Source organism: Cyclospora cayetanensis, unplaced genomic scaffold, assembly GCF_002999335.1.
Source record: "Cyclospora cayetanensis isolate NF1_C8 unplaced genomic scaffold, CcayRef3 CcayRef3_contig_182, whole genome shotgun sequence".
Taxonomy (NCBI): Eukaryota; Apicomplexa; class Conoidasida; order Eucoccidiorida; family Eimeriidae; genus Cyclospora; species Cyclospora cayetanensis.
Window position 1 is genome coordinate 66,148 of NW_020312128.1, and position 15,964 is coordinate 82,111.

The 15,964-nt window shown below is 53.3% G+C and overlaps 3 protein-coding genes across 3 annotated transcripts; 2 read left to right on the plus strand and 1 right to left on the minus strand.

Moving 5' to 3' along the window:
• The first annotated feature begins 502 nt into the window (after window positions 1-502).
• Window positions 503-9,928, plus strand: LOC34618883. The gene is made up of 17 exons (XM_026337438.1): window positions 503-900; window positions 1,017-1,244; window positions 1,402-1,705; window positions 2,070-2,408; window positions 2,460-2,982; window positions 3,573-3,738; window positions 4,055-4,205; window positions 4,425-4,597; window positions 4,844-5,751; window positions 6,002-6,334; window positions 6,605-6,982; window positions 7,264-7,542; window positions 7,726-8,639; window positions 9,032-9,125; window positions 9,275-9,420; window positions 9,579-9,623; window positions 9,863-9,928. The coding sequence occupies exons 1-17, from the start codon at window positions 503-505 to the stop codon at window positions 9,926-9,928; spliced, it is 5,445 nt and encodes a 1,814-aa protein (XP_026193223.1).
• Window positions 9,929-10,205: 277 nt separating this feature from the next.
• On the plus strand, window positions 10,206-11,926 carry LOC34618882 (13 kDa deflagellation-inducible protein). Its single transcript, XM_026337439.1, has 4 exons — window positions 10,206-10,310; window positions 10,441-10,510; window positions 11,000-11,076; window positions 11,738-11,926. Exons 1-4 carry the CDS (start codon window positions 10,206-10,208, stop codon window positions 11,924-11,926), a joined length of 441 nt encoding a protein of 146 aa, XP_026193224.1.
• Window positions 11,927-12,062: 136 nt separating this feature from the next.
• LOC113147309 lies at window positions 12,063-13,632 on the minus strand. The gene is made up of 3 exons (XM_026337440.1): window positions 12,615-13,632; window positions 12,258-12,504; window positions 12,063-12,099 (listed from the first exon to the last, which is right to left on the minus strand). Exons 1-3 carry the CDS (start codon window positions 13,630-13,632, stop codon window positions 12,063-12,065), a joined length of 1,302 nt encoding a protein of 433 aa, XP_026193225.1.
• Between the last annotated feature and the right edge of the window lie 2,332 nt (window positions 13,633-15,964).

The window sequence follows — 15,964 nt, forward strand, 5'->3', positions numbered from 1 at the left end:
AAAAAGTGCTGCTCTCACCATGCCCTACATGGACCCGTACTGGGCTTAGAAGAAGTGTCGAACATTTGCTGCGCTACTCCTCGCGAGAGCAACGGCTCCTCCTCTTTGATACCTCAATTCTTCCCATAGGTTCTAGCTGGCTGCAGAACAGCTTGCAGTTGAACAGAAGGCGCCTGAAGGGCCGAATCCCTTTCTTTTTATGGCCTATTTTGTTATTGTCTTTCACACTGGTTCCCCCAACAAGAGCCTGGAGGTGTAACTCCCACTGTTGCCACCGGCTCCAATACATCATCGCCAGCTATGCTTATGATTGTCCCTTCAGAAACACACAAACCACAGGCTGCTTCAGCAATTGATCCAGCACCATCAAAGGCTCCTTAGTGTTGCGGTGACAGACGCAATTTAGATCTCCTTGGCCAATTTTATTAGTCAAAGAGCAGCAGCATTAGTCCCAGTAGTGGTAGCAGTAACCTCTGGTGTCACTGCTTGGTTTCCCCTCAAAATGGACGCAGAGGTCTCGGCACGCTTGCACTGCAGTCTCCATTTCGCGCTGGAGAACCGCCTGCTCAGTGCTGCGCTAGGGATTTGCAACAGGGGAGACTTCTATGAGGCGCAGGGCGAATTCTCCATTTGGCGGATCGTAGCCCTTGCCATGGATTTTCGTTTTAAGTCGGCACTTGAATTGCTGGAACGCCTGGTGGAGAAGTACCAACAGCAGGGAGGCCTACCGCATCTCCCGCTACGCGAACTCCGTCTGTCTTTGCTCGATCTATGGGCAAAGTCCGAGTATGCGGAACATTCCCCAACGAGTCATGACTTTCTTCCGTTAGACTGCATTCGCTTACATTTAATTTTCGTTTTGGCAGACACGTCACTTCTGCAAGAACCTGCTGCACTGCAGTGTATGATCTGATTTGGCCTGTGGCTTCTGCAACTAGAAAATGCTGCATCAATGCAGTGCATCCTTTGGCGTTCCTGCTCCCAGCCTTAATCACGATTCTGCCATTGACTTGTAGAGCCACTTACTGTTGCTACAAATGCAGGCAGACTGATGGTTCTCCTCCTCAGAAGAGCACGAGCACCACGACGACCTCTTCAGCTTTCGGTTTGGAGGATGATAAGAGCAGACTTATAATGGCGTCTGCTCTGATGCACTTCGGGGACCTTCCAAAGGCTGCAGGAATCCTTGAGGTAATCAAAAACACAGGCCAATGCTGCACTGCATTGCACGATCCGACTGCTGCGTATACTTTTCTACGGCATTCTTTTGTGGCCTGCACGAGCAGTCAGTAAGCAGGTGGACTGTATGCTCAGACGAACCGTGCTGAGCTGTCTAATGCTTGTTAAGAACTCAAAGGACCTGGCATATTCAACCAACCTGTGATTCAACGATTTGAGTAGTCAAGGCGTCCCTAGCCAGTCAACCCATACGGCGGCCACCAAAATAAGAATTTACTACAAGTGGTTGCAGGCAGTCATGCGAAATAGTTCTTATGCCTATTCTCAGGAAGTGCAAGATGACACAGAAGAGCGACTGTGCGTCAAGGGGTGGCTGAATTTGGCTGTTCATGATTGCAACGAAAAGGATGCGCCGAAGCAGCAGGCGCTTGTAGCTGCAGAGCGCTGCTTTTATCTAGCGCAGCAGAAAGGCCTCTGTTCCCGCAAAGGCACAGCGGCCCCTCGTACCTTCCTTGGTATCGCAGAGGTTCATCGCAGGAGGAGGCAGTGGACTCGGGTAAATTGCACAAAGGCTAATGTTTAGCTTTGCTTTGCCTCGACACAATCATGGCTAAAGGATGTTCAGGCTCGAAGGAGGATGGCGGCTACTGGGCTTTCCATGACACTTTATAACAAGTAAAACGAAACTCGTGTGTGGGATTCTACACGAACCAAGTTGTGTGGACAGTACAACACTTTCAAGGCCCTTGCTGGCTGTGTTGATCTTCAGCAGCGCCTGCGTAGCGCATTCAAAGTTTTGCTGTGTCATGTTTCTATCGAGAGGCGCATGAACCAGCCTCTAACCCCGAACGCCTTGAAGGTTCCCCTTGAAGTACTGAGATTTGCTGCAGGCACTCGACATCCTCACCGACTTGGGGTCCAGGGAGCCATGGCTAGCTGGCGCGCAGCTACAGCAGGCTGTACTGTTGCTATCCGTCTCTCGGTGGGGTGAAGCAGCAGCGGCAGCAGCGGCTGCTGCTGCGCCGAAAATGTCTGGAGGACAAAGTGAGGTCCAGCAGCCTGCGGCTTTGCTTCTGACGCTAATCCGTTTGTGCAGTGGCGGCACCGAGGCTAAGGAAGAACCTTGCCGTGCTAGCCCCCTTCGCAGCCTTGCCGATTCGTTTAACTCAGATGTGCGCTACATCCCTGAGAGCCCTCGTCACAGTACTCTAGTTGGCTTCTTGGGAATCGCAGAGCTGCTTTTTTCGCATGCCCCTGTTGGTTAGCTCTCTACTAAATAGCTTCCACACGGACCTCTGCAGTGCGAACTGTGGAGCGTTTCGAGGAGGCCGACTTACGAATGTGATCAGGAGCCACCAGGGTTCCACTTCGCCTTGGAAGTCTCCAAAGCCCTGTGCGGATGCATGAGCTGGCTTTACACCGACCGCCATGGCTGTGCCACACATCACCGCAACGAAGACATTGTAGAGGCCACGTTGGCTGTAGTCCGTGCTGGAGGCCTCTCTTTGAAGGCTTTGAGTGAAGCAGAAGAGGGATGGTCTGATCACGCAGCCGCAATATTCCGAGCTTACAGCGAAGAAGGCGCCTGGCAGCTGCTGCTGGCAGGGAAGCCCGTGGAAGCTGAAGGAGAGTTTTCTGACCTTGCTGATGCAGTTTCGATACCACAGCAGAAGCAGGTTGCCTTAGAGGGGGCGACCCTTGCTTTGCTCCTGCAGGCCAAAGACAAAGAAGCTACTGAACGCCTTAAACAGGCTGAGAGCCTCTCAGTAAGTGCTTCACGAAAAGCGCAGCAATCGCCTGGCAGTGAGCTCGAGCTTGTTGATTCCGCTACAAACCGCCACCTGTTGTCTAGTTGCACTGCACGGAGGCCATTGCAGCTTGAAGCCACGCGACTGCTTTTTGTCGCATTTTTCATAGAACACACGCATACGTATCTGCACCAGATAACAACCTTTGGGTGCTTCTGAGCATGCATGCCAAGCCTCATACGTGATATGGTTGGATTATGCGTTGGACACGTTTTCTAAGAACTTTATGTTTTGCCGAAATAATCTTTCTGAAAGCCTCACAGCTGTATTTTTCTAGCTTTCGATAGGGCCATGAAGCAGTGGAAAGGCGGGATGTTTGCTATATATATGACCGCAAATTTTTCAGTCTGTGGGCGGGTGCGTCATAAAGTATTTCTGGTTAGGGCTGGCATGCTTTTCTTGATTCTGCGGAAGGTGCAACATGATATAGCGCACTTCTACGTGAAAACAGTAGCAAAACATGCGTTGCTGCCCGACGACTGCAGGTAGCAGAGAAGAGCCAAAATGCCATGCTATCCCTGCTGCGGTGGGAGTTCGCCGTCGGACCCTTGTCCTCGCGGGCAGAGACAGAAACGGCTTCCCTAGCATCTGCCCTTCTTGTTGCAGCCACCAAATGGCGCGCGCAACTGCAAGATGCTTGCGGCTTCCGGTTGTACGCTGCACTGAATCCCAACTTTTGGCTCATTATCTCAGCACGTGTCTTGAACACAGTTGCTGTAGCCATGGCAGGGAACGCCCCCACAAAGGACAGGTACGTCGCCGACCTGCGCTTTTCGCTTCTGCCATCGCAATGACAGGCACGGCAAATGAATTAAAGATACCGCTAACATCGGCAGAAATCCCACTACGAGCAAGGGTTACTGCGTGAACCGCTTCCGGCCAGCATACCCGCTTCGCTGCTTCCAGTTGTCGTTCATAGGCCTGCGAAATACGCTGACTACCCAACATGGATGCAGTTGAAAAAAAATTACTGTATGGTTGCGGCGGTGTAGGGAGGTGGGGAAAAGTGGGTATGGCGTGCAAGCCGTCATGACTGCCTTGCTTGTGGTCGCCTGTTGCGATTAAAGGTGGCAACGTTTACCTGGATTCTTCAGTGCCACGGAACCCCTTACAGCCTCCAAGCTTCAAGAGCACAGCGCTGTGACTGAGCTGTTGAACATTGTACGGGAAATCCTACAGACTCTGCTACAACACGTCCCAGCCCACCATGATGCGCGGGTACGCTGTAACTTTTTGAGTGTGGAAAAGATTGTGGCATCCTGAGGCTAGATCCCAGTGCCTGAGCGACAAAGAACCCTCAGATGCCCGCTTTGAGATCCATGACAGTTCTATTACGCATGTAGTTTTGGCTGGTCTGGTTCCTTCAAAATAAGCTCGGATATGGCGTCTCAGCGGAAAACCGTAGGGAGCACGACGAGGGTGTGGGTGAGTCCTCAGGTGCTCCTTGCGCGCACACTTCTGCTACGTGGGGAATTGCATCGTTGCAGCGAGCTACTGAGTGCTTATGACAATGAGGGCTTTAGTCAGACTCCCAAAACCCTGCTGCTTCTCGTGCACGCGCGTTGCCTATCTTTAGCTGGCAAGCCGAAGCTCGGCCTAGACAAAGTGCAGCAGGCGCTGCAGTTGCTGCCCTCGCTGCGGGCTGTTCCAGCATGCGCATTGTTGCAAGGTATGCAGAACAAGGATGCAAACCTCTAACAGAACAGCACTGAAAGGATCCCTGTAAGGCCGATGGATTATGCACTGGACCCGAAGCATAGGCACTGCTGTGTGGCACGTAGGGAACGAAGGCAGCTATAAACACCCCACATTCCAAAATATTCCTCGAATGTGCCGTTGTCTTCTTGTTCCCGTAGAGCCGCTCATGCTGAAGTTAGTTTAGCGATTTGCAGCGGATATAATTTGCCTGTTTGCGTACTGGCGCCGGTTGGCTCAACTGTTGTGCGTGGGTTGCTGCATCTTTTCTTGGTCCCTGTAGCGAAGCTTGAGGCCCAGGCTGGGGTCTCCGCTAATAGCCTAACAACACTAGAGCAAGCGCTCGGATGTTGCTGTCTAGCGATTGCTGCCAAAGGCCACATTTCCAATGAGTTACCCCGCGAAGGGTCACCGTCTGGGGAACGTCGGGATAGGATCTGTCGATGTAACGAATGTGCGGCGCGAAGCAAAACTGTCGCAAGGGGTATTCTAGGTCTCTCGCCCCTGCCTCTGCACTGTACAATCTGCGAAAGGCTGTCAGCGCAACTGCTAAAGGTCGAGCTTTTGGGGCAAGCAAAGCGCAAAGAGGAAGGGCAAGCGCTGCTGGAATCAGTGGCTGCGGAGTTTGGCTTCCCCTCCGGCCTATGCAGCAGCGATCCAGCTGGTGGAAGCAGTCAGTCTGACAGCACTAAATGCGAGAATGATAAAAAAGATGGGGAGGGAGAGGCATGGGTAAAGGATCAAATCCTCCTGGTAGCCGCGCAGCACGCAGCAAGGTCTGATGACGCACAGCGAGCCCTGGAGCTGCTCAGCCTGATTGGCAGAGATTCACCCAGCAGCGCTGAGGCCCATATCGCTAGAGCTGAAGTCTACAAAGACTTGCTTGCAGATGATGCCGCTGCGGTACGCAGTCTGCGTCGTGTAGTGCTACAGCTTCACCTCAGTGGAAGTGCGGCTCTTAGGGCCGGAGAACTGCTCTTGAAACTGCAGCATCCAAAGGATGCTTCCATTGCATTTGTAAAGGCTCTTGCACTACATCCAGATAACAGAGAAATTGTTCTCCAGCTAAGTAAGCGCTGAAACAATGCTGCAGCACATCCGCCAGCCTGATTGGGTCAGGGATAGAACAGCCGGCGACCAGCGGAAGAGGAGGGCAGGAGCCATGCGAAAAATAGCAAAATTTTCGCGAACATGTTAGCGTTTCATTGGTAGCAGCTGCTACAGCACAAATGATTTAGTGTGTGTGATTTCAATTAAGCACCGAATTTGGCGCAACCCATGTGTGTAAGTCGAATGAAGACAGGCCTCGGCATTCTCAGGAGGCGCGCGATTGATGTGTGCTCCTATCGCAGTCAGCAGCCTACGGGCAGCGCATTACTTCGAGGAAGCAGCAACTCGAGCTCATAACGAGCTACAGAAGCAACCGAGCGACTGGCTTCTGTTGCTACAGCTGGTGGAGTTGCTGCATATGCTAGGGAGGCATCGGGCAGCCTTGAAGGCAACGGCGCCGCTCAGTCATCAAGAAGCCATTACAGGAAAAGGCTCTGAGCTACTAACAAAGCTGCGTATTCTCCTAGTAAAGGCCGCCTCCCTGGCAGCCGCTTCCGCGCAGCCTCAGACAGCAGTGGGAGATGACTCCGAGCAACTCAACGGCACCGGCTTAGAAGAGTACCTGCTACAACATCCTACATCTTTCCTGAGCCCTTTCTGACCGCGCCTTTTTATGAGCCCGTCTCTTCATAGTAATAGAGATCTATGATTTTTCACTCTCACTGTGCTCGCTGTATCTATTATGTGCGCTCCTTCTCCATTTTAGTTCATAAATGTGCAAGCATTCGGTGCTGCTTGTACGCCGAAGGCCCCTTTTATCTACAGACGGGGACATGCACCAGTGTCTGGTGTCGTATGAACTCCCTGCAGAGCAATAAGCTTGCTAAGACGGCTGCAATCGAAAGTCTTAGCTCTGCTAGCAGACAGCGAAGGCAGGACGGCCCCAGTAACCAATCGCCGAGACACTCTTCGGCGACTATCAGCTTCCAACCAAAGGCGTAGCAGCGAAGTACCTGGAGCCAAGCAGCAGCTGCTCTGTGACGTGTCCAAACAGCTGATCAAGCTGCTGTGGCAGCGCCAAAAGAACCCCACCGCAGCAGAAATCGTTTGCAACGAGGCTCTCCATTACAACGCAGCGGACGTGGAACTTCATGAGCTTCGCTGCCGAGTGTCTTTACAGTTGGGTCGTACGCAGGAGGCCGAGCAGGCTATAAGAGATATCCGGGAAATTGAACCAAACAATCCGGCAGGTAACCCGAAAGACTTGTGGTGGTGTTGTGCAGCATATAAAGAAGACGTCAATGGCGTAACAGGCTGAGGCGACTCTAGAATCTGCCCTTAGATGCCCTTTATTGTATGAAGCGTGTATTGTATGAAGCGTGTATTGTATTAAGCGTGAAAAGCCCGGTCGCACAAAAGGCTGCGGATGCACAACAGCACGGCAGCTTTTGCTTTGGAGAATAGAGAGGAAAAGACTTAACCAGCCGCATGGTCGGATGTGTGTATTCTGGGCATGTCTATGCTAGTGCAGTTGCCGAGCTGCAGGTCCAGTTGATAGCCGCTGCCTTACCACAAGACCCTCAGTGCCTGACCGACATCGTATCACATGCATTACAACTGGTGCGACAGCCTCGAATCTCTTTTGCAGCGGTGGAAGGAGCGCTTCTACTGCTTCGCAGACGCGGATTGTTAGATGACTGCGAGGAGGTCTGCGCCCGTCTCCGGCAAAAGCCAAGGAACGAGCAACAGGATCAACAATGCCAGCCACAGAGACAGAACCACGAAGAGCAGCATAGCAGCCTGGGGGAAAGTAACACCATGAGAGAGATGATGGCGTCTTACTGCGAGGCCCTTGTAAACAAGTCGGGTTTTTCCTATGTATTTCGCCTTTTCCAGCTTGTCCTTCTCAATCTCCACTGTTAAGTGTTCCATCTCTTGGTAGACCTGCTCAGGCGCTTTAGCCATCCTTCCCTATGAGATCCCACATACATAGAGCCTTTTGGTGCTTGTGGATTCAATAGGTGGCGTTGCCGTCCAACTGTGGCAATGCAGATGTTCGCTGCGGCAAGAGACCGTCTCGAATTCAGGGAGCGTTGCATGCAACAGCTGCTAGAGCTCCTCTTGCGACCTTACGGGTTCCTTGACTCAGATTGGATGCAACAGGTCTCTGTACGAAGGCGCATCGCGGCGTTCTTCTCCAATGCAGCAGCAGGGTTTGATTCAGCCGTTGCAGCAGCTGCTACTGCAGCTGAAGTGCTTGTATCTCATCCTTGGGAAGGAAAAGATCACAACCAGTTGAAGGAGCTTTTGCGGTTGCCCGCCGCTGCTGCACATCAAAATGCGGAGGCGACTCCTCAGATGCACAGCACGAGTGTTATAGTCGCTGCTGCAAATGAACTTCTAGCTTTTTGGGAGAAAGGCCTCGGGGCCTCTCCAGACCCCACTCAGCAGTACAAGCTGCAGCTTTACCGTTGCGAGCTGGCTCTGCTATCTCGATGCCGCGCTGATGCTGAGGCTGCGTTGCAGCAAGTCAAGCAACTGCTGCAGTCGCTCGAGCAGCAGCAGCTTCATCAGCCCCAAATGCATGCACTTTTTGTAGCAGCGGAGGCGTATATTGTATTGAGACAGCCGGAACGTGCGCGAGCAACCTTACAGCAAGCAATAGACATGCAAAAGAATTATACAGCAGCAGAAGCACCAAATCCCATTGACCATGCTGAAGAGTCAGCACGCGCGCAGTTATTGCTGGCAGAACTCTTACTAGCTGATAGGCAGCTGGACGCAGCAGCTACAGCCGTCTCACAGGCTGTCTGCACACTGGGTCCTACGTACAAGGCATCCGAGTTGCTTGCAAAGATAGCTCAGAAGCAGAAGAAACATGCAGATGCTATGGCACACTTGGCCGAGGTGGATAGCATTTCCCTTTCACACGGAAACCGCGCAAAAATCTCTTTTGTGACCTATGCAAGAAGTGTTTCCCCTATGGCCCTGTGCAACTGAGCCTCAACGCACATGCGCATGCTCGCTTTTGGCCAACAGCACAAAGTATAACGCCCCTTTTAGGGCAGAGAAATAATTCCTAGCAGCTCTGAAGTAACAAAACGCCCTGCAGCTATTGAGATAGCACTTTTCTTATGATGAGGGACGTGTATGCGCCCAATGCTCTCCCACAGCTGTGTTTTCTAGCTGCACCGTTCAGACAACAAGCACGCATCTTTTTACTGGTGCAGCATAGATAGGCAGCTACGCAGAGACTGTGTGTGTATATATGCATACATTTTTATGTGTATCCAACGCAGGCGCGGACGCTGCACCCACACCACCACCAAGTTATGCTGCGCTTGGCTATGTTGCACCTGCAACAGCAGCAGCCTTTACATGCGCTCTCCATTTGCCACGACCTCGTCCTGCAGTCCCCCTCGTCGGCGACTCATCTAAAGCCGTTACTGGACGCGATTCGGGGAAGGCTCAGACCTTGAAACAAAGTATCCAAGCTGGAACGGCAAATTCTTTTATCCCTTAAGCCCCTACCAGTGATTAAGGCAACTGCCAAGCCAAAGGGATTTCGAATCTCGGGCAAACAGCGTGCGCAGCTTACCCAAGACAGTGCTTGGCGGGGCTCTGCGCCTATAAAAAATGCATGTTGGCACTCGTTAATGCAGTGGCTATGAACCTTGCAGAGAGGAGAGTTAGGGTTTCAAGGATTAATAAAAAGGAACGAACCACTTATGGCCAGCTGCCACTGCTGGGGAAGAGTCCATTTGAGCTCGTTACTGTGCCTATCGCGCATGTATTGAAAACACAGATGGGAGACATTTTTGGCTGAGAACGGGATATTTTTTTCAGTGGATATCACAACAAGGCATGCGACAACCGGTGTTGCGCACGCCGGTATGTGCCTTCTAGGCTGCAGGTACCGCGAAGCCGGCTCTAGCAACAAATTCTGAAGAGTCTGATACCTATAGGGTACAGCAAGCTGGGCAACGGTGGCCGGTTGAAGTGGCAAGCGTGACACCGGAGGCAGGTCGCGGCATTCTCCCGCACTATGAACTACTGCTGGCTGCCAATTCCTCGAAGTGCTCCCTTTGAACACCCAGCACATATTTCTGCTTAAGATTACTTCGAATGAGGTGTTATTACTTCAAAATAAGATAAAGTCCGGCACAACTACCAGCGCCCTAGAGATGACCGCCTAGGCTCAGCCCCAGGCCACCGGTCTGCGCGGCTTCAATGGCGGCAAAGTAACGACTATGGGGTTCACGCAATACTATTAAACGCCGTTTATGTTTAGTTTTATTTGTTTACAATGTACAGTAGCAGTGAAAACTGGTAGCAGAAGCGCCCGCAGCGGAAGGAACCGCAAGGGTCATTTAGATTTAATGCTCGTCGGCAGCGGTGCTTTTCGGAGAGGGGTTTGATTTTAATTGCATATCGGTTTGCGATACGCTGTCAAATGATTTAAAGAAAAGGAAAATGGCCATTTCAAACACGAATCTGCACAACTACAACCACGAGCTCGTGCAGTGCATTGACGACCTCAAAAGGAAGCGGGATGAAGTCAACCGACAGATAGAGGAGGTTTGCGTGAACATACACCACGGCTGTTTCCTTTTAAGCAAGCAGGCTTTTCTCTGCGGGTGGCGGGTGTCTTTTTGCCCTCACCGGGTGGGAGATCTCGCACGAGCGCGGCTGTGTGTCTCTGCTGCAGGAGGAGCAAGACAAGGAGAAGATACAGAGGGAGATCGAGCTGTTACAAGAACGCCTGCAACGTATCAAGGGTACGCCTTTCTCGAGTTCCACTTTTGGCTGTAAACCGATCATGAGAATGCTGGAAGCTAGAGTAGCCACCTCCGCACAGGCCCTGCTTTGCCTGCTGTGGTGTACTGACACCTTGAGATTCCAAAAGTAGTTTGTGCATTCGAGGCACAGAAAACAGGCGGAAAAGAGCTAGAAAAGTCTGTCTACCGAATCGCAGCTTTATGGCCGTGTCCAGTATACGGTGTGCGCCCTTGCCCACAAACGCCTCATGCCGTGCTTGCACCGCAGCCATACCGCATTACTTCTCTGAACTCCCTTCCACATCGATCTTACACCACATATTTGACTCTGCCTGAACCGAGCCTTTCGGAAGCGGCCTCGATTGCGCGTCCCTGTGCTACGTAGATGCCTTCTCACCCCTTGAAAGCGCGAGCCGGCAGCCTCGACTGACTCGCTTACCTCCTACTCCGGTGCCAGCCTCAGCGTCTTTCCTTGTGAGTGCCCCTCAGAGAGTCTGGCTCGCAAGATTCACGCGCGCTGCGAGTACGATAAGACGATTCAGGAGACAGAGGGAGCTTATACCAAGGCAAGTTTGCAACCCTCCTCTGCCTTCGCAACCTCCCTCCCTGTAACTGTCTATCTGTCCTGTTATGCCGGTTTCCCCTTAGCAACCGCGACAGATAGCGTATCCTTTCCGCAAGACTCCTGGAATCCTATGGGGCCCCCTTCTGCGCTTTTTTGCTGCCTCTGCCCGCCAACTCTACGCTTTCCCTTCTGGCTGTTGGAAGGCGTTCTCTGTCTGTCTTTCCAGCCCCCATGCGCACTGAGCGTGTACAAGGCATGGCCATTCGGCCCCGTGAATTATGCACATTGACTTCAGTGTGTGGCTCCATGTCGCTGTTGCATGCTTGCTGCATCTGCTACGGGTTTCATATAGTTGCTACTCTACACCCTGCGTCTTGCCTACCTCCTCTCTCGGTGGGAGTGTGTGCTGTCTCGCTCTACGCTCCCTGGAGGTGTTTCTGCCTTGCCGGCTCTTGGCCCGCACACCCTTTGTGACACTGCGCCACTGCTGCTTCAGCCTTCTAACCCTCTATAGTTGCCACCATGCATGCGACTCTGTGTGCCTCTTGCCGCGCTTACCGCCCCTCCCCAGATCCCAGTTCTTTCTCTCACAATTCGAACTTGCCGCACTTCCGCCCTTTCACTGTTGCTGCTTTTGCGCTCCCCGTGCCGCCCCTCCCCAGATCCTGGAGTCCGCTCAGACGCTGCTCCATGTTCTCAAAAGAGAATCCGTGCACCTCAATCGCCGCACAGCCATACCGGATTCTCTACCCGTATCTCAAACAACCCGCAGCCCAGGACCGCCAGGAAATGCCGCCAGGGTTCCTCTTCAAGGAGCGCGAGGTCTCAGTTCCTCAGCTCCACATGAATAGTCTCGATTTAAATACAAACATAAGCCATGCCTGTCGAGCACCGAAACGCAGACGCACGCCTTGACTGCCTGCACGAGGGGAACCACGAAACTGTCACCCCCTGCGGGCGCTCAGCCAGATGTAGCACAGGGTGTATCTAGTGTATGCACTTCGCCCACACGGGTCGACCTAATCTCATGAAGGATGCCTGTCCATCCAGCGAAAGTGCCCGTGGCGGAGCCCGTCCGCCGCAGGCTCCGCCGAGTCTACCTGCTTCCCGACCTCCCTAATGCTTCTGTGGCTGCTGTTGCTCCTGCTGCTGCAATTCTTCTGCTGATGTAAATGCTGCTGCTGCAACTGCGCCAACGGATTAGTTAGGGCTCCCAGTAATTCTGATAGTTCGGAGGCAGTTGCGGCACTCGTCGTTGATCTAGCTGCTGCTGCTGCTGCTGCTGCTGCCGTTCCAGAAGACGCTCCCAAAATGCACGTTGGTGCAGGTCCATGAATTGGGGAGGCTGCGGGAAGTATTGCTGTTGCAGGAAGTATTGCTGCTGCTGCGATTTTGGCGCGTACTGCGTATGTTGTTGGGGCAGCTGCATCTCAAGCTGCTTGAGGTACGATCGGGGTTGATGCCGTTGGTGCTGGGGCAGCTGCTGCGTCTCGGCCTGTTGCTGCTCCGGCTGCTGGTGGTGCTGCGGCATTAAGCCACGGCTGTCTCCGAGTTGGGGGGAAGGTGTAGCACTTGAGTTTATACGTGCAGGAAGGAAAGAGCTCTGTCCCTGTAGGGGAGACTGGAGCAGCGCAGTACTCTGCTGAGGAAATTTGGTGAGCTGGAGCTCCGCCAGTGTGAGAGGCGGTGTGCTGTTGTAGGCGATAACTGGGTAATCCTCGAGGAGGGGTTGCAGCTCGTTTGCAGCCTCTTGAGCGCACGCATCCAGCTGTGCGAGGTCGCGTGCTGCAGCTGCCAGACGTCTCGAGTGTGTCGTCCGTTCTGCTGGGGGGAGCCTTTCGACGGTTTCCCAGGCGAGCTGCAGAGCCGCCATCAAATGGGGTCCTATTCTTCGCAGAAACACCTTCGCTTCTTCATGGTCCGACGAAGACATCAGAGAGCGGGCGAAAGAGCTGTAGTGTTTGTCCAAGTCTTCCTCGAACACTGCCAAAACGCTTCTCACGGCTGAAGTCAGGTTGTCGGGATCTGCGTTTGGGGGTCCTCCGTGCGGGCTGTTCATGGGGGCACTTTCGGGGACGGCACTGATCAGCTGGAGTTTGGTTTCTAGTCCTTCCATCCTCTTGAAAGCCGTCTGCGGTTGGCGGAAGGGTGTCTGGCGGGAGAGCGAAGAGAGCAGCGATCCGCAGCGATCTCTGGACAGAACCTGCACAGCGCTCGGCCGCTGGTCGCTCCCCAGTCTGTCGATACACCCCAAGTACGACACCAGCCCGGGGCCGATCCCGCTGATGGCATTCTTGAAGCTCTCCGGATCAGTACTGGGGGGATGCACGAGGTACTTGAGCTCCCTCACCAGCTTGCTGCCGCGAATCCCATCCATGCTCCTCGCGAAAGCCCCCATCAAAAGCTTTGCTGCCGCCTCCGCCACACCTGGGAAAGAGTTTTTCGCGACGCTGCTCATGGCATGGCCCACTGCTCTCTCCACGGCCTGTGAATTGCCAACAGCCACTCGCGCCGCGTCGAAGGAGCAAACAAGTAGCAGCCAACAGAGGCTCCGCATTGTGCCTGGGGCAGCTGCTGGCGCCCAACTGGTGCGTTTGCGAGGGAAGAAATAGTTCCCCTTGCGCCCTGCACTGGGGAGGAAAGGTCTCGAAAGGCAGTCAGTCGGTCGGAGCCTGACGGCGGAAGGCCTCTAAAGAGCTTATATGGTACCGTGGTGCGACATACAAGCCGCCCAAGGCAACTTGCACCTCAGCCTGGGAGAAAATCGTTCCTCAATCGCGGCGCAAGTGCGATCTGGCGGGACGGGATACGGCTCGGGGGTTGCCAAGGAGCATCCACGGAACTATTTCTCAAAGAAGACAACAGAGGTTGCTTCTAGGGGTTGCATAAATTAAGAATGGAAAGAGAAGCAAGGAAAGCAATGGTGTCCTACGGGGGTCGAAAGGAGGCGAGAAAAGAAGGGAGCTCCCTTCGTCGCAGACTCGAGTGGGCATGAGCGATGAAGAGGGAAAGACGAGCTGCCCCTCCATCCGGCTTGGGAAGGCTCTGCTAACTTCTAGATGAGGAATCTTGCAAATCTACGTGTTACTCAAGACTACACAGAATAATGGGAGAGGGGAGAAAGGGAAGGAAGGCGCTAAAGTATGAAATAGATTGCCTCGAGGTCGCATCTGCTGCTCGGCCAGCATCGAGAGGCAGGAGGCTATCCTGGATACTGCACTTGTTTTTAATGCGTGAACACAGTACTTCCTGAGCAAAAGCGAAGTTATTTCTCACTGTCGATGGATAACGCCGCTTTACACCCTCTTTCAGGGAGGTTGGCTGTATCCTCACTGGCACCCCCGTCAGCGGGAACGAGTGGGCAAGCTAGAGGCAAGCCACGCGCACACAGTTGGCGCAGTCCTTGTTCTCTGCTATTAGCCGTGCCGCAGGCTTGTTGCGTGCACCCCGCTGTCTTATTGCATTCAGAAATACGGCTCTGTGAAATGCACAGCAACGCGGAGGGCCATGGCTCTGCTGCACCTCGATTCTCGGGGAAAATCAGAGTTTAGACAGCTGGAGGGCAGTGTTCTTTCCAATTCACAGCATGTGCACCTAGCTACCTTGCTGCGGAAATTACGGCTGACCACGCCTCTCCTCTGACCGCCCCACATGGGCTACGTGGGAACCCCGAGAGTCGCGCCGAGACACTGATGTGCCTTGTCGCCTTGTTGATCGGGGAAAATTTTCCTCCGAATAATTAGGGGGGAGCCAAGGGACTGGTGAGAAGGGTCACTAGAGCGACTCCTCCTCGAGAGGGACTTAGGGAGGCGAAGAAGAGGCTTTGTGTATGACGCTTGTGGATTCGAAGGAACCCGGTCGCATGCAGAAAGCCAGTCTCGCCGTTGCACCTGCCCGCAGTCGCTCCAATGAAAGGGAGTAGCGGACTTGGCGTTTAAGACTGTCTGTCCGGTAGCGGCTCAGCCTCTTCGACGCACAAGGCACTTAGCCCTTGAATTCGCAAAAACGCTACTGCTATCAGCCCAACGTGCGTGGGCGCACTACGCGCGCTGAAACGGTCGGTGACGAGCGCTGTAGCGGTTAAATTTTTATCGCGTGTGACTTCTAAAGCTTCATGAGGGGTTCGGTAGGCTTTCCAGAGGCAAGATATCCACGGTGCTTACTGTGCACTGGGTGCTGCTGCTCATGCTGCAGTAGAAAGCTGCGCAACACTGAGAGGCGAGAAGCTCCCGAAGGCGGCAGTCAGCACTCCATCGTAGAGCCACCAACCACTGGGGGTGCCGAGAAACCAAAAGGATTCTTTGCAGCCTGGACTTTGGGGGGTTCTCTGAGAAGAAGACAAGATGCGCAAAAAAATATCCCATACACAGCGCTGCTGCTGCTGCTGGTAGGGTACGCAAGCCGCATGCGCTCGCGCGACAGAAGCACGCAAACAACACCTGGCCTTCTGGAGGCTGCAAAGGGCGCTGCAGTGCTGCGGCGAGGCACAGCTCGCCATCTGCTCGAACGCCTTCTATCTCTCACTTGCGTTCTCTCCTCGGCAATTGGCGCAGTCCGTGAGGCTTCGGAGATGGGGGGGGAGGAGGAGCTGTTGGTCCGTTTTGCTGCGGCGTGGCTGCATGCAGCACACATACACATACATACACACATACACATATACATACATACACCTGGACATACACATACATTCACACATACACCTACACCTACATACACACATACATACACCTAGACATACACATACATACATACACATACATACACACATACATACACACATACACATATACATACATACACCTGGACATACACATACATTCACACATACACCTACACCTACATACACACATACATACACCTAGACATACACATACATACATACACATACA

Excerpts from the sequence above, each read along its gene's own strand:
- LOC113147309 (XM_026337440.1), bottom strand. The coding sequence starts at position 13,632 with ATGCGGAGCCTCTGTTGGCTGCTACTTGTTTGCTCCTTCGACGCGGCG. Across the intron at positions 12,505-12,614 it reads CCCCCAACTCGGAGACAGCC|ATGCAGCTGCCCCAACAACA; the intron begins GTGGCTTAATGC and ends AAGCAGCTTGAG. Across the intron at positions 12,100-12,257 it reads AATCCGTTGGCGCAGTTGCA|ATTAGGTCGACCCGTGTGGG; the intron begins GCAGCAGCATTT and ends ATCCTTCATGAG.
- LOC34618883 (XM_026337438.1), top strand. The coding sequence starts at position 503 with ATGGACGCAGAGGTCTCGGCACGCTTGCACTGCAGTCTCCATTTCGCG. Across the intron at positions 1,706-2,069 it reads CCTTCCTTGGTATCGCAGAG|GCACTCGACATCCTCACCGA; the intron begins GTTCATCGCAGG and ends GATTTGCTGCAG. Across the intron at positions 2,409-2,459 it reads TAGTTGGCTTCTTGGGAATC|CTTCCACACGGACCTCTGCA; the intron begins GCAGAGCTGCTT and ends TCTACTAAATAG.
- LOC34618882 (XM_026337439.1), top strand. The coding sequence starts at position 10,206 with ATGGCCATTTCAAACACGAATCTGCACAACTACAACCACGAGCTCGTG. Across the intron at positions 10,511-10,999 it reads ACGCCTGCAACGTATCAAGG|AGAGTCTGGCTCGCAAGATT; the intron begins GTACGCCTTTCT and ends AGTGCCCCTCAG. Across the intron at positions 11,077-11,737 it reads CAGAGGGAGCTTATACCAAG|ATCCTGGAGTCCGCTCAGAC; the intron begins GCAAGTTTGCAA and ends GCCCCTCCCCAG.